The 25136-nt window shown below is 42.9% G+C and overlaps 1 protein-coding gene across 2 annotated transcripts; it reads left to right on the top strand.

The window, feature by feature from the left end:
* The first annotated feature begins 2758 nt into the window (after window positions 1-2758).
* On the top strand, window positions 2759-22268 carry siah1 (siah E3 ubiquitin protein ligase 1). Of its 2 annotated transcripts, none has more exons than XM_076042663.1 (5): window positions 2759-2859; window positions 14975-15031; window positions 16792-16973; window positions 17082-17378; window positions 19929-22268. In XM_076042663.1, exons 2-5 carry the CDS (start codon window positions 15022-15024, stop codon window positions 20298-20300), a joined length of 861 nt encoding a protein of 286 aa, XP_075898778.1. In that variant the 5' UTR covers window positions 2759-2859; window positions 14975-15021; the 3' UTR covers window positions 20301-22268. The 2 variants fall into 2 exon arrangements, with proteins under 2 accessions (XP_075898778.1, XP_075898779.1); XM_076042664.1 differs by lacking the exon at window positions 2759-2859 and adding an exon at window positions 2977-3148.
* The last annotated feature ends 2868 nt before the right edge of the window (window positions 22269-25136 follow it).

The following is a 25136-nucleotide window of genomic DNA, read 5'->3' as shown; positions in this document are numbered from 1 at the left end:
CTTGCGTCAGTCAGCCCCAGGGCATTGAAGCTGACATGGCAGAGACAGGTTAATCAGGATAATTACGTTAATGTGGCAACCCTTAATGTCATGCAAGTCTATGGGGTCAAAAGTCGACTTTGTCCTAGAGACATAGGACCACTTGCAGGTTCATCGGGATCCCTCAAGACACTGCCACGTCAAATTTGGGGCTTCTAGCCCATGAGGAACCCCGAAACCCTAACCCTAATTCCAGCAGTAACCCTAACCCTAATTCCAGCCTTATCGCTAACCCTAATGCCATGCAAGTCTATGGGGTCAAAAGTCAACTTTGTCCTAGAGACATGGGACCACTTGCAGGTTCATCGGGATCCCTCAAGACACAGCCACATCAAATTTGGGGGTTCTGGCATGAAAAACTTTATTCCTCCAAGGTGGGGCGTGACAGAGAAAGTTTGAGAACCACTGCCTTAAACGAACCAAACATTGCGAACCCACCAAGTGATGGTGTAATATTGACATGACAAGTGCAATTGTAGTGCAGAAATACAGACCATGAAAAACTAACTAGGACAGATTCAATGCAACATTCATTTAATCATTGTGTTACCTTTGACTCTTTTATTCTGTGTCTTAAAGTGTATGAGCTATAGACAAATAACAATGTGAATTTTCTTCATCTGTTTAGTTTGTATCTCATCTGCTGCTTCATAATCTCTTCTTGGTTGTTTGTTAGATCCACAATATCTCTATCTATTTCAAATAGTTTTTTTTTTGTGTAAGTTGTAAATTTCTGTTCTTTATATCTATAGCTAAAAGTGAATATTGTGCACTGTTTTTCTTTTTTTCTTTTTTTTATGCCATTTCCAATTTTGAATCTTAAGAAGGGGCTGTTTTGGTAATATTGGAAGCATTCCAAAAACAACGGTAAATCTGACAAAAAAAATATATACTGCATCCCACCCATATGCTGCTGCTATGTCGACTGGGATGATACACTTACATAACCAAGCCCTCTGTAATCCCTTTCCACCGCTCCCACCCTCCCCCGTGCTACCCTGTCTGTCCCTCCACCCGATCTCCAGTCTCTGATACTGGCTGCATCATCAGGGACTCCCTTCTATCCAGATTAGGGTGGAAGACGTGTTGTGACCTCTTAATCTCAACCGTGTTCTGTCTCACAACTGAAAAGGAGAGGTCCTGTCCCTGAGTGACGGGCTCTTCAACAGCAGCATTCAAGAAGATTTTTTTAAAAAGGCAATAGCTTATGATAACTTAGCATTAGTGGAATGTAAATGAGAGGTTGCAGAAGACAGGTACTTCCCCATATGAATAATAAATATTTTTAAAAAGCTCTGCCACTTACTAATTGATAAGTACAGGTATGGAGCCTGTCTATTTTTAACAGGCTCCATACGCCATGGCAAGATCAACAAGGGTTGTTAGTTTAATCTTACTGTAAACCAACAACATCAACCCCGAGAATTTTACTCCAAAGAGTTTATGCTCTGTTGACATACAGTACATTGATGTTCTGGTATCAAGAAACACCACCAACCATGGAAACACAAATTATTCCAAAAATAATGCACACAACTTTATGCCAGGGATGTAAATTCTGCACAAAAAAAAGGTACAGCCTCAAAATGACTGTTTTATGACTTTTCTATTGGTAAAAGCTTGGTATACTGCACGTAAACATATTAATAAAAGTGTATACTCACAGTACACAATCCAGCCCTGACACCAGGGTTCATATTCAGGTTGAACGCTTGCATTCTCAAATATACCAACGAAGAAGAGGGTGAGCGAGGTATCAAGGTTTGTGTTGCGCAACCCATTGTAGTTCACTGGCGATCTTGGGAGAGGGAGTGTGCGCAAATGAGTGCTGCAATCTAAAATCTGACCACTAGATGAAAGAATTTCACACACTGTACCTTAAATGATCCAAGTAATTTAGGACCTGTGGGCCGAGGAATGAGAACATCTGGTATTTAGGTGCAAGACCATGAGGTGGTTTAAAGACCGGCAGCACAATGCAGACATTTATCTAAGAGCAGGTGTAACATGCTGCACCTTCTTGGTGTTGGTGAGATCTCTGGCTGGCTGCTTAATTTGTTATTCAAAATAATCTAGTCTAATAAAATTGCCTGTAAAAGAACAATTTTCAATGCATCTGGATGATTTTTCAGCTATTGGGCTTTTCACTCAATGTAGTGTTTTGATTGAAACAATGGCAAAAAAAAAAAAAAAAAGTCTCTGTATATGTAATTCCAGAAGAGCAAGAGTTTGAGAAGAAAGAGCAAAGCAAGAGTCCACCTTGCATTGTTCTACAGACAGATCTTTTAATGTGTTTTATGTTTTTAATGCCTCTTGGTTATTCTTGTTTGGTTTTTAAGTCCCTTTTTGGTCCCCTTTTCATTTCCTGGGAAGAGATGTCCTATCAAGATGTGAACTGCCAACTACAACAGGTACACGTGTGCATTGCAGGGAAGTGGGCAATGGCCAAGACACGTTACTGCAATAGTCGAGTAAGGCAGCGAACGAAACAGGACAAACTTGTGATGATCTTCGGATAAAAAAAGACAGTTCCAGAGAAGAAGCAAGCAACAGACCCGAACACGATTGCCAGCATACGTTGGTTTCCCTGAGCTCTCTAAAAAAAAAAAGCAATCGTGTAGTGTTTTTCACTGGCACCAGATATTGGAATCTCTAATGTTAGAGCGCGCTCCCGCGGCAAACTTAGAAAATGGTGCGCGCTCCACAGTGGCTGGTACTTAACGCCTGGCGTCTCTTCTCTGCTACAGGAGCAGTACGGTTGTGTGGTCCGAGCTAACGGACTATCGAAACAACGGCCAAGTGATCGATATTTCGTCCGAGGTGAGTGTGGGGCGTGTGGCAAAAAAAACAAACAAGAAACGTCGCTTATTTCGAGTGAGGTGGGTGTTTGGTTGAAAACGCGTGACGCGCTGTAGCAGACGATAGCTTCCCTCGTCAGCGCCGTGCTAGGCGATAGCCATTTGCTAGCGTTGCTTTGGGGGAAAAACAGGCTAGCCGCATATGTAGCTTTGTTTGTTGTCTTGGAGATTTCCACAGCCGTGCAACCGTTTACCCCAAAAGCAGAAGGGACATCGAAACGCCCCCTAAATTGTGCACGCAAATAGCTCAGGTATCGATGTTTTTTAGCTCGTTCACTCGAACATTCAGCTACCAAGTCACCAGTTTAGCCCGCTAGCGAGTTTCGGTGTGTTGCTGGGTTCAGCTTTACGGTAAGACGAGGCCTTGTACAGTTTGTGCTAGCTGCGCTTTGCCATCGTCTGTCTCGCCAGACAAGTCCATATGCAGTTAAGCAGGTTAGTTTAGGTCAAGCACAACCTTACGTGCTTTTTTAAAACGTAAGTCGTATTAATGGCACATCCCAGGTTACTGACAGCTGTATAGGACATTGTAATGACTAATGTTTACTCAAAGCAACGAGTGTGTCCGCTGACATAATGACTGAATGTTTGACCTGCCTCTGAGCAGTAGGACGCATGAATGTCAGCTTCCAGGTGTTGAAGCACCTGTGGTGGCTCTGATAGTTTTTTTTATTTTTTTTATGGGGTTCAGAAATGTCTGGCAGTTCTTCCTGGATTTGAGGGGAGATCACGCACCTCTATGTTCTTAATAATTATTATTGTCTCAGGAACAATCTGATGCCTAATAACTCTCTAATAACACCGCACCCAATTACTGAGGTAATTTCTTGTTTTGTCTTCTGCCTTTTCAACTGAGGATGGGGATCGGGTCGTACTATCTCATTGCACATTACTCATGGTAACATTTGATGTGGTAAACATTTGGCTTGTTCGTGAAACTGATTGAATTAAGGACTTTAGTATGTGCTTTTCTATGTTTTTTTTTTTTTTTTTTTTGTTATTGTCATTGTTGTTAACATAAGTTGAGTAATGCTAGGGTCACTGACTGCACCCACATCCTGTGGAAGAAGAAGGTTGCTAAATCAAATTCTGTGTTTGACTAGTATGCAAACTAGTCAAAACCAGCTGGGTAAGCTGTCATTGCGGTCCCAGTATTTCAGGTGCATCGAGTCGAGCATGATCATTTTAAAGGAAGTAAGGATTGTGTTGTTTTTTTTTTTATGTTGAGCCCCTCAAAAAAAACAACATCAAGCTTAATTTTGCTACTACACAATGTATTTACTTTGCACCATTAGCCGCTTTATCACTGCACACTGAAATTGCGATCAATATTGGCTTTAACAGACTACTAATGCGACTGCTTGGCCAACTTTTTTTGTTTTCATTGTTTTTAGACTTAAGATGTCACAGCCTGTGAGGGATTCCCTCTGAAAGCAGTGATTCAAATGATCGGCGAGGACTCCCACAATTGAGCGTGCACGAGGATATTATGTTCCCTATAGAGAGTTGATGGCCTTCATAGGGAAATATACTATGCATATTCTAGCAGGACTGGACGGTACGTTTCCGCTGTGTGAGCTGTGGTTCCTCGCAGAGTAGGAATGAGTCCTTTCTCTCTCACCAAATTGACATATTTAGGATTGTAGATCTGCACAAAGGTTAATACAAAAAGTCTAGACGGTCATTGCAATGAATGCTCGACTGATCTTTAGGTGCGATCTCCCCCCTCCCAAATCTTCACCCATTTGAAATACTTTTATCAAAAAAGGGAAGCAAACAAAAGCAACTCATAGTTGGTACTGGCTCACCTTGGTTTTTCCACAATTTTCAGTCAGGTGCAGGAGGAACACGATGTCGTCTGAAAAACGGCAGTTGAAATTTAAGCATTATGCCACAGTGGGTTGGAAGACACGCTTGTTCCCCAGCATGCAGATTATTATTGCGGTTGAGGAAATGGCTGTAAACTGTTTAAATGCATATTGAATAGCCTGTTATGCAGTTATTAGTGTTGACATTGTTCCTTTGCTTGGTTCTCGTAGATTAGTGCCACTTTTGAGGCAGAACAGTGTTGCACCTTGACTTAAGTTTGGGGCGGTAGCCAAAGCACTGGCGTCCTGTGATGCATACATATGTGCAACATAATGCATGCATTGCGTTTAAGGTATCGATCTGATACTATATCGGTATCAGGTCCTCGTGATTTCTGTGTCAGAATATCGGGGGGGAAAACAGACTGGCCCCATCCCTGTTACCAATCTTGTCCGACATTCCCGCCAGCCCATGAACGCACCTCGTAGCAGAGTGAGCTGATGGAAGACGACTGCTCAGCATGTCATCAGTGTGGAGATATTTCACGATGAAAAGCAAGACCGATAATGCGTGTATGGCCGGCGTCTGGAGGGGCTGGGGGGTGGAATGATGTTGTGTACAACCCAACATGTTTAATTTAGCATCTGCAGAACACCAGGAGTTCTTGCTAGCTAGCAGACAAAAGCAAAAAGCAGTGGACGCACAACGAAGCACTTGAAGCACGCGCTAAACTTTCAGCGGGCCACGCGATGCTTTGAATGTGGGTTTTTGATTTTCATGGGTTTTCTTTGCTTTTGTTGCTGCAGTATTTCCAGATGGGCTTGCAGTCATCTTCAGACGAAGCTGTCGTCTTATCGCGTATCTGAAGGGTACGCGATAAGACACATCCACATCCACATCCACAGCATGATGCTGTGGATGTTGGGAGACACAAAGTTGGAATAATTTTCTCTGGGAAAACATAAAATTTGGACGCACGCACACACCAGTGTTGGTAAGTGTGTATATGAGTTGGATTGGAACTGAAAAAAGCTGTTGGTTTCACTCAGTCTATATGCGGTTGCACAGAATTTGTGGCTGTCCGGTCAGTTTGATGGTAGACGGTTGCCAGTGTTGTTTAACGTTTACAGGGAGGAACGCGTGCGTTGTTAGTACGTCATATCCTCATAGCGGTTCTAGTACTTATGTTTGTTGTCAAAGTGCACTGTGCAAATGTCAACTCCAGCCATGCTGGACAAGAAAGTGTACTTTGTTAAAGAATGATTTATTTGAAGTGTGTGTGTGTGTGTGTGTGTGTGTGTGTGTGTGTGTGTGTGTGTGTGTGTGTGTGTGTGTGTGTGTGTGTGTGTGTGTGTGTGTGTGTGTGTGTGTGTGTGTGTGTGTGTGGACCTGAATTTCATCAGTTCGTCAAAAGTATCGCTGGGAGCGCGTGTAACCTTATTTTCTCAGTTTGTGTCTTTTCAGTTTGCTATGTGTTGTGGCACATCATTATGATTGTGTCGTTGATAGTGGCGTACTTGGCTTCCTCAGTCAATCAAACCTAGTGGTGGTCAAATCTGAATTGACAAAGGAGGTTCCCCAAGTCGGAGACAAAACGCTTTGTGTTCTGCTGTTGGGACTTTTAATAACTGTGTTTGAATTGAGTTTAAATGTTCTAAAGTGTTTGGTTACACGTAACTGCTCTGCTAAGAGTGTCACGTGTCTAGTTGGAGACTGAAGTTTAGTTGCACAGTGTAAATTTTTTTTTTTTTTTTTAATCAAAATCTCAATTGAAGTCTTCTGTTGGTGGTGAACGTCGAACCTAATTCCACTTTGTGGAATCACCACAACGACTGTGGTTAAATTCAACTGAAACTTGTCTCCAAACCCTAAAGATATGTACTTTCCTCTTGAAGTACCTGGTGTACATGTACCGTTCCACTGTTGGCCTCCACTGCCCACACGCTTCCCAATGCTTGTATTGAGGCTTAGCTGTTTTGATATGTGGCTGAATGATGGAACCTGCCAAGATCCTGGGGATTTATGCTGTGGGTTGGGAAATGCTTATCCTCATGAAGGAAGTTGTTTTGTTTGTATGGATGAAGTGTTTATGATGAGCCAGTTGTACCAGTACACGCTCGATACGGCCAGCAAAATACATTTAGAATTGCTGAAACTTTATCGGTGAAGGTGAAGCAGCTTTATTATTTTTCTATTTGAATTTGATAATGCTGCACTCTTAAAGCCACTTAATACACACGTGTGTAAAAAAAAAAAAAATACCACAAAAACTACACAAAAAAAAAAATATTTTTTTTTTACCTGATTTCTTCTTTGTTGTAATGGTCTTTTTTGTCAAGTTGCATGCGCTTGCGTGTGTGAGAGAGTTTTTGAAAGTGAGTTTTGTAAAACAATCCGACATTCTCCTTCATTATTTAGGCCCACTGTTCTCTCTCTCTCTCTCTCTCGCACACACCTAACAAAGGTCTGGTTTGTTGGAGATCTTCTCGGCTTTTTAGAAGCGCCTGTCTGAAATTCTGTTTGCTTTGCTCTGCGCATTAAGGAATGTGAGGTGGCCCAAAGGTGCAGATTTTGATAAATTTCACTTGGCTAAAGATTAGATGTAATAAAACATTAATTGATCAAAGTAACAATCATTTTATGTTAAAATATATTTCACTATTTAATTAATTATTTCATGGTCCTTGTCTTGCAGTGCATCATGACTATATTTTGCCTTTCAAACTCACTATCAAAGTCAGTGGGTGGGTCCTATACTATGACCCTGGACAACAAGTCACGGCAGACCAGATCAAGATAATGGATCAATGGGGAGCCGGTGACCATGTGATAATACAACAGGGGCTGCTATTCACCTCTGAATTGGTTTGGATTCTTGATCAAATCAAACTTTACTTACGACCAATGAAAACTAGGCGGAAGACTCGGTTGGTCCTGCTCACCTCCAGTGACCGTGCGACAGCATTTCAGTAACTTGCCCGCCACAGCTGCTGACAGTAAAACTGCTTCGCTAATTGACAAAATAATGTTGCGATGGCAACAACATCCAAAGATGGAAGTTGAGGCTGTCTTAGCCGACTGGTGCGCTGTGACATTTTTTCTGTCCGGCAGCAGAAGTGACAAGGCTCGTGTAACGGGTGACGCCACTTTGTGAAAGACCTCAGAACAAAGCAATGGATCAGACTAGGTTAGCTTTAGCACATGAAGTTTGACAGGATAAATAATTTTTTTTAAGCACTGCGACATGCACCATAAAAAAATTAGTGAAGAATATGTTTTAATTTAGTTTAATTTTATTTATTTTTTACATAAAAATGTATAGGTGTAATCAGTGAAAACACAAAGCAAGGCACAACAATGTTTTGCCTCTTTCACCCTCATCAACCGGAGAGACGTTAAATTAAATCACTTTGGTGCAAAGTTACTTTTAGGACTCGACTCAGGAATTGGAATTTCCGAGTTCCGGGCCGGAGTTTTTTTTTTAAAAAAATGGGAACGCCCCCTGAAGTCAGAATTCCGACTTTGAAACTCTGAGAATCCTCACTTTGCTCGAATTTCACTCACAAAGATGACAGCCTCTCTGTGGTCCACATCATCGCTGAGACATGCTCTCCACTCAGTTCCCAGTGTCCTAGAGAGCGATGTAATAATCGTGCAACACAACAATCAATGAAATTCTTTGCCAGCAATGTTTAAGAACTGAATTTTATCAATTTCAACGACTTGTTGTTGCATCCCTAATAATTGGGATGTGAATCTTTGGGTGTTTCACAATTCCGTTCCAAATTGATTCTTGACCCAAACAATCCTCAACGCAAATTATTCTCCTTTCAAAAATTGATACAGTGCATTAGTGTGTTCAATTCAAGTCAGTTATACTTTATTACAGTAACTAAACAGAATACAGTTTGAACAACATGCTTTTCAATAAGTAAAGAACTATTACTGCTAAGCTTGAGACAAAATGTGGTATTTATTCGTGCACAGGCTGTACAAGAATTAGTGCAACATAAAAAAAAACAACATTAAAGTTTTTCTGCAATATTCATACCTCAAAACAGTAAAATTAGCCATTCTAAGTCAATTTACTGCAGTGATTCCTCTCTAAATCATTAGACAAAGTGTTGAACACCCAGCCATGCATAGGAAAGTAGCACCTTCATAGACAGCGAAACCAATATAAATCTGAAAAAAGCTGTGATGAAAAACTTTTCGGTCACACTACCCTGCACCGGATCCGATACTGTCTCGCAAGCAAGCACCTGATATGAACATAAATTCTATAGTGGGCTGATGGAGGACGACTAAATACGACAAAGAAGCAAGTCAGTGTGGAGATATTTCACTCTGAACACAGCGAAAAGTAAGAGCTGCAATGCGTGCACAGCCAGCGTCTCAAGGGATGGAAGTGATGTCACGTTGTACAATGCAACACATTTAATTAAGCATCTGCAGAAGTGACATGCGAAAGAACACGGGGAGTCGCTGCCAGCTAGCAGACAAAAACATGAATCACCAGACAGCTAAGAGATGCGCAATTTATTTTTTTTTAACGATTGTTGCTGCAGTAATTCCAGATCGGCTTGCGGTCCTCTTAAGATGAAGATGTTGTGGTTGTACACAGTATTTTGAAGGGTTTTTGACACCGTGGATGTTAAATTATGTTGGGTTTTTTTGTTGTTTTTTTGTCAGATGTTGCAGTATATACTGTTCCTCTTGATGACCAGATTTGATGTGCCAACGTTTCACATATTCTTTCGTTTTGTCCTTTTGTCACGGATTATTTGCGTAATAAGTATATGTATATATTTTCAAAAAAAAAAACGATGTGAGAGAATCGTGATTTCAATTCTAAACAAAAAATAATTTTCCAACCCCCGTGACCCTGAGCTCGGGACTAAGCGGGTATGGAAAATGAATGAATGAATGAATGTGCAGCAATGTGCAACTTTGTTTTTTTTTTACTCTTTTTTACAAATATAAATATGGCTGGGAAGTGAATTTTCATTGGCAAGTACTTTTACCAGTTGTAGATAGACATCCTTTTTATAAATGAATGATAAACAACACTGTAAATTAGTTCAAAACACATATCAATCCCATACAGTTCACATTGAAAGTCATCATCACGTTACACTTGGATATCGCACGCTCGCTGTTGTTCCCAGGTTTTCTTAAAAATGCCGGTTTTGATTTTTGTGAAGGAGTCGCTCTCGTGATTCATCCTCTCGTCTCTCTCTCCTCCTCCTCCTCCTCCTCTCCGTCCAATCGGTGGCCTGCACTCTGACGTAACATTTTCGGCACGACTCTGCTCACTTGGAACTCCGGCCGAGTAGGTACTAAAATAGTACCTGGTAAATAACGCCTTGTGGAAAAAACGTACAAGCCGGGTAGGGACTATTGGGGAAAAGTGCCGTAATTGTATGCAGTATTGAATTCCATAGGTGCGATGCCATAAAGAAAAAGACTGCTCGGCTGACTGCAGGTTTTCTCCAGGTGATTGCGTAGTACCCCCCCCCCTCCCCCCCGCCCCAGAGCAGCACCTTCAAAAACACATGATTGATATGCATTGCTTGCTATTTAAAAAAAACAGAGATTGAATCAATCCTCACCAAATACCTGAGATTCTATTTTTATTCACAAGTTGTGCTTTTGGCCCGACTTGTCATTTTTGCGCAAAGGCAAACTCGGCGAACGTCTCTGCTGTATTGCACTCCTCAGGGTATTAAATTGCCTCAGCATGACGTTTTAACACCTTAGTTAATATTGCGAAAGGACAAAAGAGTCAGTGAGAAAGCAAAGTGTGGTGTCAGTGAGGGCAGCTGCTGGTACGGCCCACCGCCAGGATGGCTGAAATTTGAGACTCGCAGAGCCAGAGTGAAGTGGGAGGGAGGGAAGGAGGGGCAAAGAGGAAGAACGCCAGCCAGCGTATTAGAGAGAACGTTTTTAAGAGAAGGAGAGCGAGAGACGCCGGCTCGTAAAAGAGCAAGTCTTCAAAAAAAAAAAAAAACTAAAACCTAAAACTCCGATATTGACTTTGGTGGCACAAATGAAGTTGAGTTCTGTAAAAGTTGTGGAGACTGTTTTTTTTTGGTTTGTTTTTTTTTTTTTTTTGGAAGGGAGGGGGGCGGAGAAAAGGGGAAGGGTGTGGGTGAGCAGCGCTCTGTTTGGGCTGTCATCGGATGCCGCCTCAGCTTTTCTTTGTCACACAAACACACCCAACAGCAGTGTCCACCTACCACACTCGAGGGGACAGACGGGGAGGGGAAAAAAATCAGAGCGGGGGACTTTGTTTGGGACTTTCCCTCTGCTCCTTACACACAACCCTCAGCTATTTAATTTCTCCCCCCCCCCCGAGGATTAGACAGGGTGTTTTTTTTGTAACCAGCTAAGGATTCTTCTCCATAGCGCCAGACAAGATTTATTTTTATTTTTTGTGTGTGCGCGCATATGATGATGATGATGACGTATGAAAATCTGGCATCAGGCAAAGAAGTTCTGGCTGGAACACTCCCTCTGATTCTGGAGATTGTCTAAAGCAGCAGGGGTGGGCTAACTTTTTGACTGGTGGGCCTCAGATTTACATTTCGTATACGAACGATGACAAGAAAAATGAAGTGTGTGTATCTAGTCAAGATTGTATTAAAACTGCTGGATGCATTGTTCTCTTCAGTTGTTATTGGATCCGCAATCATCGTTGGAAAGGCCCCAAAAATACTTTTTAAGTAGGCTTGACTGGGGAGTATAAAATTCACACTCCCACGTTGGTAAAATAGGTAGTCATACAAATAGTGAAAATTGCCATAGCCTAGCTCAGGGGTGGGCAAACTGTTTGACTGGTGGGCCGCGGTGGGTTCTAAAATTTGACAGAGGAAATTTTGGCAACGAAAAATAGATCTTGGGATATGTTGAAAACGTGGTTTGATGTCAATTGAAAATGAAGACAATGAAATAATGCCGTTGTATTGCTTACTTACTGTTAATCTGATTTCTGCAAATTCACGGACCAATTTAAACAGCTTAACAGGCCACATTTGCCCGCCCCTGGTCTAAAGGGACTGATTAGAAGTGTAGTGTTCTGTTTGTGTTGGCTGATGAGGAGCAGCCAGGAAGTGGTGCTCTGACCCTCACAACTGACAAATCATGAATTGGACTGGGTCTGTGTTGCCGTCGCCACCAAGGGACCTGCAAGTCTGAGCTGAAGATCCGTCTTTCCTGAACGCCTCGGATCGTGTGGGCATATTCCCCATTCTTTTTTTCTTTTTTTCCAGCTCTCCTCAAACCCTGGTGAGCGTCTGCTCCCTAAAAGGAAACGAGAGGACTCTGTCTGCCTTGCGGTGTGCACGGGGCAGCAGCGGCAACAGCAGTGTGTGTGTGGTTTCCATGGAAAACGACAGAGAAACATGAAGCTGGGGAACTGTACAAGTGCTCTAAGCCCGTGTCTGCTGTCCAAATGAAATGCAAGCCAGCTTGCCTATCACAGCAGGCTCCGCCCTGGTGCTCCTTCAGACTCTTTTCATGCATAGTCCCATGTAATCTGCACTGGACTGGAGTTGGAAGAATTTTCTGAATTGGCACTTTAGCGCGTGTGATATTTGGAGTTTTCAAGAAGAAACGGCGACATCAAGTGGTTACATTTTAGATTGCAGCAGTCTTTCACACAGTCCCCCTCCCAAGAGACTGTGCCTCCCTTCTCCCCAGCTTGCCAGAGAACTACGGTGGGAGTGCTAGCACAAAACCTGGATGCCTCGTCCACCTTCTTCGTTGGTTTATTTGAGGTCGCGAGCAGTCACCCTAAATAATAAACGCACTGTCAGGCGGCATGGATTGTCCACACCAGGCTTCCTTAGAAATATGGCGGTGCAAGATGGCAGCTAACTGGGACCCCTGTGTTAGTATATACTTTTATTTATATATTTATGGACTGTGTGTTAAGATTTTATTAATATAAAGATCATAAATTAAGCCAAATTCTGCGCACTGGACCTTTAATCAGCACTAATATGCACTTCTGGATATCTGCCAAACTTTTTTTTTGTTTTTTTTTCCCCCTAAGGCACCTTCAGTCGCGGTAGCGATTTATTTTTACTTATTTCGCTTTTTCCCGCTACGTCTGTGTCAGTTTAATTACTTGAGAGCGCGTATGGGAAAATCTAAAATATTCACACATTGTTTTCCGAGCTTGCATGTGGATGTGAATCGAAGGCACATGTGCAATATGTGGCTATGTGTTTGTTTGAGCGCCACAGTATGTGTGTGGGCAGAATTAAGAACAAAGACGGAGGAGATGTTTGTGTTGGAAGCCGGCTTGTTCCGTTCCCCTCTGCTCTCCGTCTTCCCCGGTATCCTCTTGTCTGCATCTGTTTGCTTTGTCCTTTGGCACACTTCTTTTGAGTAATTTCTCATCTTCAGTATGCTCGTTATAAGCCTAGTTTTAACGGTTTTAAGTGTTCCCTTATCCAGATCAATTGTGCCAGTTATTTTACACTGAAAGGCTAGGTGTACAGTTTGCCTTGGGCATGTGGTTCCACGTTGCAAAAACGAAGGGAAGTGAATAAGTCAATTTTCAATTTTGAGTGAAGAAGCATAATGGCTTGTATGGATTTTAATAAAGGTAATTTATGAAACATGCAATAGTCAGGTACAGTCAAGAGTTTTTTTCCACATTTTGTAATGTTGCGGCCTAATTCTCATTTTTTGTCAGCTATTTTGAGGAAAAATCTAATTGAATCTATTTTGGAATAACGCTGTAACTAAACAAAATGTGGGAACGTACTCTGTGGAATTGGATATAATTTGTCAGCGTAATAGCGTATATGCTTGAAATGACAACTTGCACATTTCCAGAATGGCTGGATTTTACCGTGTTACTTCGCTGAAATGAGCTGTTCAGACGTTGTTCCACTTTCTATGTCACAAGTCGAGCTGGCCAATCACGTGGGGGTAGGCTTTTTCCCAGTCAGCGCCTATTATAAGTTTTGTAAAGTGCCAGGTAATCTTTTGAATTGTTTTCCTTTATTAACGTTGTACACTTGGTCACACCTGCATTAGTTTTATACAGCTACCTGTGAAATAAGTCAATTCTACTAGTTGTTCCTCGAAAATGACCCCATACCCGTTTTACCTGTCTAATCATTCTTAATAGAAGAACTGAATATGAAGCTTATTTGGCACATTTTGGCTAACGTTTTATATTTTCTTTGTGTCACACAAATTGGTGACTAATTGGGAGTTGCTGATTACATCTCTTCACGGTGCAGGTATTTTACGTATTTTGGCTGGATTACAAGTTCTCCACTTTACTGTTTATTCGCACACTTCTTCAGAGCAATGTTGGCAACACTGGCACCGTTTTGGTTCTTGTAACATTGTTTCTTTAAAACTGGATGAGTGCCAAAATATTTCTTTAATACATTCCACATGCTCTTAGAATTGGCAAGTGGACATTGTAAGGCATGCATGTACACTGAGCAGCACACCATGTATAGCTTATTGAAGTCCTAAATGGTGGGCTGAATTCTATTTGGTTATTTAATTCATTATGTTGGGTTTGTTAAAAAGTGATTTGCAAATTATGAGAAAACTGTCTGCACACAGCATGTTAATTTCTGTTCATTGGTTCCAGGTTTTGTAAACTGTCAAACTAAAATTTTATTCTAGCAATTACACTTCTTCCCCAGGAGAGTTTTTGTTTTGCATTAGCCATGTTAGTCAGAGACCATGGGACTCACAGGTGGTCTTTCAGATGAGTCCCAGAGAAGGGACCCAAATAAAGATACAAACTCTTTTTCTCGCACTGGTGTCTTAAAAGTTAATTGTGTAATAATTGGAGATTTTTAAGAAGAAACAGTGACATTGAGTGGTAACATTTTAGATTGCAGCGCTCTTTCACTCAAGTCCTCCGGACCTTCCCTCTCCCGAGCTTGCCAGTGAACTGTCTTCTTCCTAAAAGGATGCTGTTCCCCCCCGAGAGGGTGGGAATAAGAGGTTTTAAGCACAGCACCTCAACCCTCATCCAGCTGCCTTCCAATGTTCTTTGCTGGTCGTCAACATTAGACTTGCTGATCCTGTATTCAGTGACCTGAGTTCACTGGGATTTGTGCCCAAGAACAAGCATGTTTGAGTGGAGATGGGGGCGGTGGGCTGTACCTGAGTGTCTGTGTTTGTGATGATTGTCAATTAACTGTTAGCTGCCTTGTTGGCTTTGTGTTCCAGCACAACTCCTGGAGGTAAAGTTTGTTAACCTTTTTTCTCCCCCTTCCTTTCAGAGGTCCCCACATTTCAAGAGAAGACGAAGTCCTTATTTGGAACTCTTATGGACGAAGGTTAGTGTCTTTATCTTGCCACGGCCTTCATCGTTCTTCTTTATCCTTTTAGCAGTTCTCCTCACGAAGGACTGCTCTTGTGTCTGTTTCTGCCTTTATGTGACTGAGTGAATGTTCGTCGGTGGTTGAAGGGGATGTTGGCACAGATTGGCTGCCACTTCCCCGTGGCTGCAGAAGTAACTTGCTACCTACCAGAACGGATAATGGTTTTGATGTGAGCGCTTTGAGTGCTCTGGTTAAAATGATAAATGGACTACACTTGTGTAGTGCTTTTCAGCACCTCCGCGGTGCCCAAAGTGCTTGACATTAGGCCTCTTATTCACCCACTCACACACCAGTGGGCAGTACCATCATACAAACATGCATGCCTGTAGTATGTTTGTCCCTCGACTACCACTCCAAAGTTTGAAAAATTTTCTTCCTCCAAGGTGGGGGTGTGACAGAGAAAGTTTGAGAACCACTGCCCTAATGCCATGCAAGTCTAAAGTCAAAGGGTGAAAAGTCAACTTTGTCCTAGAGACATGGGGCCACTTGCAGGTTCATCGGGATCCCTCAAGACACAGCCGCGTCAAATGTGGGGTTTCTAGCGGGGCATGAACAATGTTCTTCCGCCAAGGTGGGGCGTGACAGAGAAAGTTTGAGAACCACTGGTTTATAGAATGAATATCAAGCGTGAAATGTATTACAGAAGTTGCATGCTTTAAAATTGCAAAAAAAATAAATAAAATGGAAAACAAAGCTCTGTGTTCTTCACACTTTTAAACAGAGCATCATGGTTTATATATTAATGAGGCTCTTTAAAACAGCCCACTTTTAGTGTTTTCACACAGAATTTTGCACTTTCGGAATTCTCTCAATCACTTTAAATTAGACGTTAGTAACAGGGTTTTTTTTATTTTTTATAAAACACTCAAATGTTCCCATACTTGTTTTGCACATCTTGACTGATTTTCGTGCACTCATAATGCTTGCAGTGCATTCAAGATCATTATTCCATGAAAGTGGTTATAATAGAGTCCATGTAGAAATGAGTCAGTGACCCCAAACCTTTGAACAGGAGTGCATGTATATCCGAGCAGCCACCACCACAGTTATTTTAAACTTGCCTAGCCAGCTGTGACCGTGGCATTGGTCAAGCCTAATATCCTCTGTTAATTTGGTCATATCCCTCTTAGCGCTCATGCCCTAGCATGCTAGCCAGCTGAGAAGTTCTATTAATAGCTGTTGGCATTACTGCCATCACAGCAGATGTGTTTGCATGCCGGCAGGCAACTACTGTGAGCTTACGCCGTTGTTCGTTGCGTCCAGTTGTTACTGCAGTCCGAACGTGCACTTTTGTGGAGAAGCTTTACTCTCTGCTCTCTAACAGATGCTCTGGTAATTGTGCCAGCCACCACCAAACTAAACATAAGACAGCCGACCATGAAGAGGGGGAAGAGCATTTTACATTTGCAATAGTTTGGAATAGCCATCATGGCATTGCTGTTTGTGTTCACCGTACATGTGTGTGATTGACATTAATTTGATATATACATTTGGAGTGCTGAGCACTGTCTTTGACGGTGGGTGTTTACTTGACCCTTTGTACTTTCATATTCACACACATTTGTTGTCTCACAAACCACAATCGTCCCAGCGACCCTCTGGGCCAGTCTACCCCTGTACACATTTATATAGGACGGCAAAAAAAACAAAATTAAAGTAAACTTCCACCACCCTGCTTCGATCCTTATTGTCGCATTTTATTGTCCTTCACTCAGAAATGAGTCGCCAGACTGCCACTGCGCTGCCCACTGGAACCTCCAAGTGTCCCCCATCCCAGCGTGTGCCAACCCTGTCGGGCACCACCGCCTCCAACAGTGACCTGGCCAGTCTATTTGAGTGTCCTGTCTGCTTCGACTATGTCCTGCCACCTATCCTGCAGTGCCAGTCCGGACACCTGGTATGTCATCTCATGTCGAAAGGCATCGCTTCCCCATCGTCGATCAAGTTGGCTCCTCAAGAACCTAAGAGACGACCCCAAATTGTTTTTGCCCTCGTTCTCCCCCAGGTATGTTCCAACTGTCGGCCCAAGCTCACCTGCTGCCCCACCTGCCGAGGCCCGCTCGGCTCCATCAGGAACCTCGCCATGGAGAAGGTGGCCAACTCTGTACTCTTCCCCTGCAAGTACGCCTCGTCGGGGTGCGAAGTCACCCTGCCTCACACTGACAAGACAGAACACGAAGAGCTGTGCGAGTTCCGACCGTACTCGTGCCCGTGCCCGGGTGCCTCCTGCAAGTGGCAGGGATCCTTGGACGCCGTCATGCCCCACCTGATGCACCAGCACAAGTCTATCACCACATTGCAGGTCAGAAACCGCCACCCTTAGTTTCAGTCAGCAGCAAGTCTTACAGCATTGAAGGTCTTTCTGGCAAAGAGGTTCTGACTTGGGTGCTGATTGGGCTCCTTCTTAGGAGGATCATCAAGTCCAACTAAATGACCCAATTAGTGATGGTGCTAAAGTTCCCTTTGTGGCATTGTGTCATAGGTGCGTCAGCCGACTTTCTTTGTGTGCATTGCCAGCTCTCAGGCTAATGCTAATTTTTTTGGACCTGAGTTAATTGTTGAGGTAATTAAATCTGTGGTTCTGGAGCAGAAAGTGTAAAAGATGGCACGACATAAACCAAAAAAAGCTATTCTTGTTTTCCCTGGTCCCTACAGTGGCCGACACATTGAATCATCTTAAAGCTGAAGTGTATAGGTTTTGGCCATTTTGAGAAGAAACAACGCCATCAAGTGGTTACATTTTAGATTTCAGCGCTCTTTCACTCAAGTCCTCCAGAACTTCCCTCCGCCGAGCTTACCAGTGAACTACAGTGGCCAGTGTGCACAAAACAAGATACCTTTGTCCACCTTAATCATTCACTCCCCGTCCCACTCTAGAGCTTGCCAGTAAACTTGCAACTATGTACTATATGTTCTTACATATAAATATGAACCGTTCTGTGGGCAGGAAAACCAGATTACTTTCATTGTTCTGCGAGTATACACTTTTAATGTGTGCATTTGTGGGCAGTAAATTAAGCTTTTACCGATATAAAATTCATAAATCATGCGAAATTTTATCCTGTGCATCCTCTTCTCTCATACCAACTAACTTCACGTCCCTTCTCTCTGCATCCATAAATCTCCTCTTTGGTATTTCTCTCGACTTCGTGTCTGGCAGGAAGTTGACTATCCTCTCCTCTGTACATATCCAAACCATTACAGCGTGGCTTCTCTGACCTTTTTCCCCAAAAACATCGAACGTGCCGACCCTCTGATGAAAGGTCGGCCTCTCCATCCATCCTGGTCACTCCCAAAGAGAACCTCAACATTAATCTCTGCTGCCTCCAGCTCTATCGCTGGTCTTCGCCTCAGTGCCACTGTCTCTGAACGATGCGTAATTCATCATTTGTCTAAGTAGCTAAAAACCAACTTGTGTATTTTTTTTCTTACGTTGTTGTTTTCTGGGGGGAGGATTAAAATGTTTTACCTGGGGAAGGACAAAACGACTGAAGCGTAATATTCCCCAACAGTGATTGCTCCCGTATGCCCCGATGTGGAGACGTTTCCACCACCTCCTTGAGCGATGACTTGTCTTGACCTCCAGTCTCTTGTCTTGTCTTGTGCCCGTGCTCTTTGTGTAAAACAAATCTTCGCTGTTCTAAGCCAAACCAAGTAACTGGAAGCGCAAACAATCTGAGGTCGAACTAACAGAAGATGGAGAGATGGACGACGAGCGGTTGCTTTTGATGTGAATTTGTTTCACAGCGGTCGGGGGGCAACGCAGAAGAACAAAAATACACAGCTACACCTCGCATAATAAACAGACACATTGTGTACAAAACTGATACACAATGAACACAAGAAAGCACTCATTCGTACTGAAGTTCACCCTCACCGTATGCAGTTGCAGCCTGGGAAGTTATCAAAGTAATGCGTCCCGAGTGATGTAGCCATATATTTTTTCAAAGTTTTGTGCTTTTGCGAGTGTGACGCAAACAAATTTGTGTGGGATTGGATTCCCTTGTGGTACACAGCATAAATTAACATCGTGCTCCGGGTGTTTATCCTTCCTCGGGAAACCTCAACATTGTAAAAATTCTTTGCTAAAACACAATGAATCTAAATGAAGTGATATTGTATTAAAGGTTAAGTGTGTAGAATTAGACCTGATTTATTTTTATCTTAGTAAAAGCTTATACTGCCCATAAATACATTAGTACAAGTGTATACTCGCAGCACAATAAAAGCAATTTGATTCCCGTACCCTTGGACCGGTTCTTATTCATATATATACATAGGAATATATATAGAGCAAAGGTCTGGCTCCCTGTTAGCTGCCATCTTGCACCACCATATTTCTAAGGAAACCTGGTGTGGATAAGCCAGCCTGCCTGACAGCGCGTTTCGTATTTAGGATGAACGCTTGCGTCCTTGAATGAACCAACGGAGAAGAAGGTGGTCGAGGTGTCCAGGTTTGTGAGCTGAGGCTACCGTAGTTCACTGGCAAACTCGGGAGAGGGAGCGAAAGAGTTCTGCAATCTGAAATCTGACCACTAGGTGGCATAATTTTACACACTGTACCATCAAGACATAAAAAGACCAAATCATTTAGGAATTTTCATTGAAAGAATGTATTAATGTAACCACTTGATGTCACTGTTTGTTCCTCAAAATCCCTGAATATTCCACATTTAACCTGTAGTACAAAGGTCGGCCTTTGCATTCGCTTGACCTATTTTGTCAACCTTACTCAAGTGTGGTAAGAATACCATGTGCGGGAAATGCTGGTGTCGAGCAGAAGCTCTGAACATTTTTTTTTTTTTGTCTCCTCCGTCCCCCTCCCCGACCCGTCCGGCCGTCTGCGACTCAGGGGGAAGACATCGTCTTCCTGGCCACGGACATCAACCTGCCCGGCGCCGTGGACTGGGTGATGATGCAGTCGTGCTTCGGCTTCCACTTCATGCTGGTGCTGGAGAAGCAGGAGAAGTACGACGGCCACCAGCAGTTCTTCGCCATCGTGCAGCTCATCGGCACGCGCAAGCAGGCGGAGAACTTCGCCTACCGGCTGGAGCTCAACGGCCACCGGCGCCGCCTCACCTGGGAGGCCACGCCGCGCTCCATCCACGAGGGCATCGCCACGGCCATCATGAACAGCGACTGCCTGGTGTTCGACACGTCCATCGCGCAGCTCTTCGCCGAGAACGGCAACCTGGGCATCAACGTCACCATCTCCATGTGCTAGGAACTATTGCGGCCAGGAGCCCCGAGGGGGTCGGAACGGGGGACAGGTTCTTTTTTTTGTTTTTGTTTTTGTTTTTGTCATGGCTCAAAAAGAGTTGCGACCCCCCCCCCCCCACACACACACACACACACACACACACACACACCCCTTCCCCTGTTCCCAGTCAGTCAGCTGCAGGACGGGTGGGATGTCCACTGTAGTCGACAGCTATAGACTTTACAAAACACGACGAGCCCGCGTGAGGTTTCGGCGCTCGCGTAAAAACAAAAGCAGTTAGTCGAACCCCGGAAGTGGCAACACCGCCCGCCCCCCACCCCCCCACCCCCCGAAACTTTTCTAATTTTAGTGACTGTTTCCCTCCCTCCCCCGCTCAGCCGTTCCTCCACCTCAGACACTACAGCCCCTCTCGTCGTCGTCGCGCTAAGACCCCCCCCCCCCCCCCGCTGGTCAGAGCAGAGTAGCTGGCCGGCTAGCCCGCTACTCGCCCCCCTCCCCCTCCCCTCCCCCCACCGGCTTTCACCTCACCTTTTCATACAGAAATGGGTTTACATTCTACTGAGACTTTTTAGGGCTCCGGCTGTCACCAGTTTCACCGCCGGGAAATAAAATTAAAAAAAGCGCAACCCCGCTACGTTAATTTTTCACAGGTTTTTCCTTTTTTTTTTCTTCTTTTTTTGGGGAGAGGGGGCCGTATTTGTCCTCCTCTCATGTGCAACTGGAACCCTCATCCACAGACTCTGGACAGCTGTAACACCACAAAAAACACAACAAGTCACAGGCCTGGACTTAACGTTATAAAGGACTTCATTCAGACTTCCTCTGCTTCTCTCTCTCTCTCTCTCTCTCTCTCTCTCTCTCTCTCTCTCTCTCTCTCTCTCTCTCTGGACCACCCAAGGCTAAAGATTGTGCATCGAACGCTCTTTTAAATAGTTTGAGTGTCGTGATTAATAGTTACTAGAACAGACTGTCACACTTCATGGATTTTGGAGGAGGCCCTCGTCAACATCGACCCCGGATTTTCGTTTTGTTTTTTTTGATACCACATTGCTGTTCTCTTGCTCTCTTGTTCACTCACTCACACACGTGCACACACACACACACAAACACACAGACACCTCTTCTACGTATTGTTGGCTGTGTGTGCAGGAATAACAGTGGGTAACTTAATAGTATTTGTTCTCTAGAACAAGCCAGAGGAAAAAAAAAACACACTGCATTTCAGTTTAGTCAGTCGAGTTTCTGTTTCAGGTTTATTTTTCGAGTTTATCTTCAATTTTTTTTTAGTATTATTATTATATTTTTGTTTTTTTGTTTTTTTTTATTTGTACAACGCGAGAACACAACTCCTGATATTTGTGTTTGTATCTATGTGCTTTGTTGGGTTTGTGCGCATGTGTGGACGTCTGTTTGAGACGAACGGGGTGAAGAGCCCGATCAACCTTCACGTCTCCGCTTCCCTTTTCACTCTCTGCCAGTGCAGGCCTCAGTCACCCACTGACTGATCACCCAACCAGGAGTGAGGGCCAGTTACTATAGTTGCGTCACTCTTGTTATTATTATTATTACTATTATTATTATTATTAAATGGAGATTCTCATAATTATACGTTTTGTTTTTTTTAAAAAAATGACTTTTAAAAAGATTAAAGATTAAAAAGGCAGTTGTAAAACTTGTGGCTAAACTTCTGTGTTTGTAGTTAAAAAGCAAGTTGTGTCGTTCTTCTGAAGGCCTATCCCCCAAGTTGGATTGTTTATTTTCTATGTTTTGTTTTGTTTTTTTATTAATCTGTTCATGTCGGTCTTATTGTTTGTGTGGTAAGTCTTTTCTTTTTGTTTGTCTGTGAGGGGAGCGAGGTTTGACACCTCGCCCTCCCTCTTCACGTGGAGTCTCAGTAATGTTGCTGCTCCCCCTCTTCTCCCTTTTGTTCCTGTTTTAATTTGTCATTAAAAAAAATCTATCTTTTTCATACTCGGTGCCTTTTTTTTCTGACTTTCAATTGTTGGCCTGTTGTCTTGATCTTGAGCAGATGAAATGTGCTAACAATAAGTTTTTTGCATCCTGCAGCCTTTGGGAAATGAATTGCAATAGTGAGTATTGTGAAGTCCGGAAGAGCATTTGTATTTTTTTTTTTTCCTCAGAAATTTGATCAAATGTGTGTGTTTGCTGAGTTGTATGCCATAAGCACCCAGAGCACTTCACTCATCATTGGCTATGGAGTTGGGTCAGGCATGGGCAAACTACGGCCCGGGTTGGTATCCGTTAAGCTTTTTGATCCGGCCACCTGAACCTGAACAAATCACATTAACAGTAAGTCATAAAATAGCTATGTTTGATCCATTATTTCAGTGCTTCAAGAGTCATTTAGATACAGAGCTAATTACCGTGGGGCACATATTTTGTTGTAACACTTTATTCATATTCAATTGACTTTAAAACCACATGGTTTCTTCTTATCCCATTATATTTTCCCTACTATGAGGTGAGTAACCAAAACACTCATCCACCTGCTCCCTCTGCTCCCTTTCCTACTTAAAAAGTCTTTTTAGGTCTTTCCAATGTTGATTGCAGCTCGAATAACGACTAAAGAGAACAATGCATCCAGCATTTCAAATACAATCTTAACTTGATACAAATGTTTTCTGATTTAATGATCTGAACACTGACTTTTTTTTTTTATTGCCATTGTTTGTATATGTTTGAAATTTTTGTTTTTGAGCACTTAACAATCCTCTTCTCTTCTAAATTGGGCTTAATTTTAGCTCCAAATCAAATGTCCACATCCATCAATGCAAGGGTGTCATCTGATGGAGATGCTGGAGACCATGTGTTGTGATCAAAAGCTCTTCGCAGAAAATAGCCGCAGGTTGTTCAGACACGACCAGTTATCATATTTGAAAGATAACAGCTTTATTTCAAAGAGGGTTAACCGCACCGGATCAGTCAGGGTGACAATAGGACCTTGCCTGGAGGAGTTTGAGACGTCACTGAACAGATGTTGATCTTCACACATTCACACTGCAGATGACTCGCGGTGGGGGTAATGTAGCAGAAGCACTCTTTGCAGCAGAGAAAAACATCCGAATCTATGAAATGATTGCCTCGGGGTGAGAATTGTAAATGCCAATTTTTCAAGATGCTTTTTTATTTATTTAGTCATTCATTTTTACGGCAAGAATGAGTGCGTTCACTCAGGGAGCCAACAGATGGCAACAGCTCATTCAATTTAGCGCTTGGTACCGTCCAGGCGAGGCAGAGTGGAGGTAGGGTTCCTTGCGTGTGTGTTGTGTTTGTTTTTTTGTTGTTTTTTTTACATTGAATGTCAGAAGGGTCGGGTGGGGCTTGGGAGGGTCAGCAAAATTATAGCTTTAAATAATAGTTCAAAAGCTGGAGCCATGTGGAAGTCCGCTAGCAGCTCACTGGCAGTAATGGACTCCCTTAGCTAACTCTACGAGAAGCTAACCCAGGGGAGGGCAAACCTTTTGACTGGTGGGACACAGTGGGTTCTAAAATATGACAGAGGGAGTGTTTTGGTGAGCCACCTCATAGGAGGAAAGAATATGTCATGGGATATGTAGAAAACATGTGCTTTAATGTCAATTGAAAATGAACAAAACGTTCCAACAAAATCTGTCTTTGAAGCCCCACGATATTTAGCTCTTTATTGAAATGGCTCTTAAAATGCTTTTTTTTTAAAAAAGAAAGGAAATGCTATTTTATGACTCACTGTTAATATAATTGTTTTAAGGTGCAGCAGGCTGCATTAATGAGCTTAATGGGAGGGGGGAAAATATCATGGGATATGCGGAAAACGTGCTTTAATCAGACATGCTTTAATTTAATCAGTCAACTGAAAATGAACAAAACATTACAACAAAATGTATCCTTGAAGCCCCACAGTATTTGGCACTTTGTTGAAATGACTCTTAAAACATGGATGAAATAGCTATTTTATGGCTTACTATAAAAAAAAAATTTTTCAGGTGCAGCGGGCCGGATGAAAATGCTTCACGGGAGAAAAATCTATATCATTGGATATGTAGAAAATGTGCTTCAATCAAACGTGTGCTTTAATTTAATCAGTCAATTGAAAATGAACAAAAGCAACAACGGGACTTAACTTGGACATCCTGTTTGCACCATGGCGAACCAGAGAATGTGAAGATTTAGTTGCCAAATCATCTGCAATTTAAAATGTAAATACCGTGGCACTGCAGCTGCACCAACATGTCCAATTGCTTAACAACTTAATGGTTCAATTGTTTGTTTCGTTTTTGTCTCGTTCGTCTCCAGTACGAATCGGCGACAATGCGCAGTTTATTGGACAAGTTTGGACGAGAGCTAAAACTCACTGAGTGCTGTTGGTGGACGTATTAAAACTTTGTTGAGGAATCTCTTAAAATTACCTCTCTTTTTTTTCTTTTTTGTAAATTTTGACAGTATCAGTGGCCGTAGTTACCTTAACTAGCTTTAATTATGATTTAAATGCTTCGGTAACTACGTTTTTGCTCAACGAGGTCCTCTTTATAAAGGTGTGTTAGTGTGATTCTGACTGACGGCCTAGGCGTGTTTCACCTACAGCACCAATTTAACAAACTCCAGCTCGGTCAGTTCCTTTTGCACACGCTTCACGCAGTCCCTCACTTGTTACGAACGAGCCCCAAAGTGGCCCTCGAGTGAAACGGAACGATTAAAGGCTGGACGTGAGAGCAACACTTGTGGGTTCCCCCTGCAACCCAACTTGTGCCAACGCTTAAAAAATATGTCAAACAAAGGATTTTCCTGTCACGTAGGAAGCTGGCTGAGTTGCCCCAATTTTACCATTAGACAGGTCAAGTA

Source organism: Nelusetta ayraudi, unplaced genomic scaffold (genome assembly GCF_046127955.1).
Source record: "Nelusetta ayraudi isolate G7.1 ecotype Tasmania unplaced genomic scaffold, CSIRO-AGI_Nayr_v1 ptg000071l, whole genome shotgun sequence".
In the NCBI taxonomy this organism is placed as follows: Eukaryota; Metazoa; Chordata; class Actinopteri; order Tetraodontiformes; family Monacanthidae; genus Nelusetta; species Nelusetta ayraudi.
Note: the sequence above shows the minus strand (reverse complement) of the source record. Positions and strands in the feature narration are given on the sequence as shown.

Coding starts and splice junctions, on each gene's coding strand:
- siah1 (XM_076042663.1), top strand. Junction 16,974..17,081: donor AGTGCCAGTCCGGACACCTG/GTATGTCATCTC, acceptor GTTCTCCCCCAG/GTATGTTCCAACTGTCGGCC. Junction 17,379..19,928: donor AGTCTATCACCACATTGCAG/GTCAGAAACCGC, acceptor TCTGCGACTCAG/GGGGAAGACATCGTCTTCCT.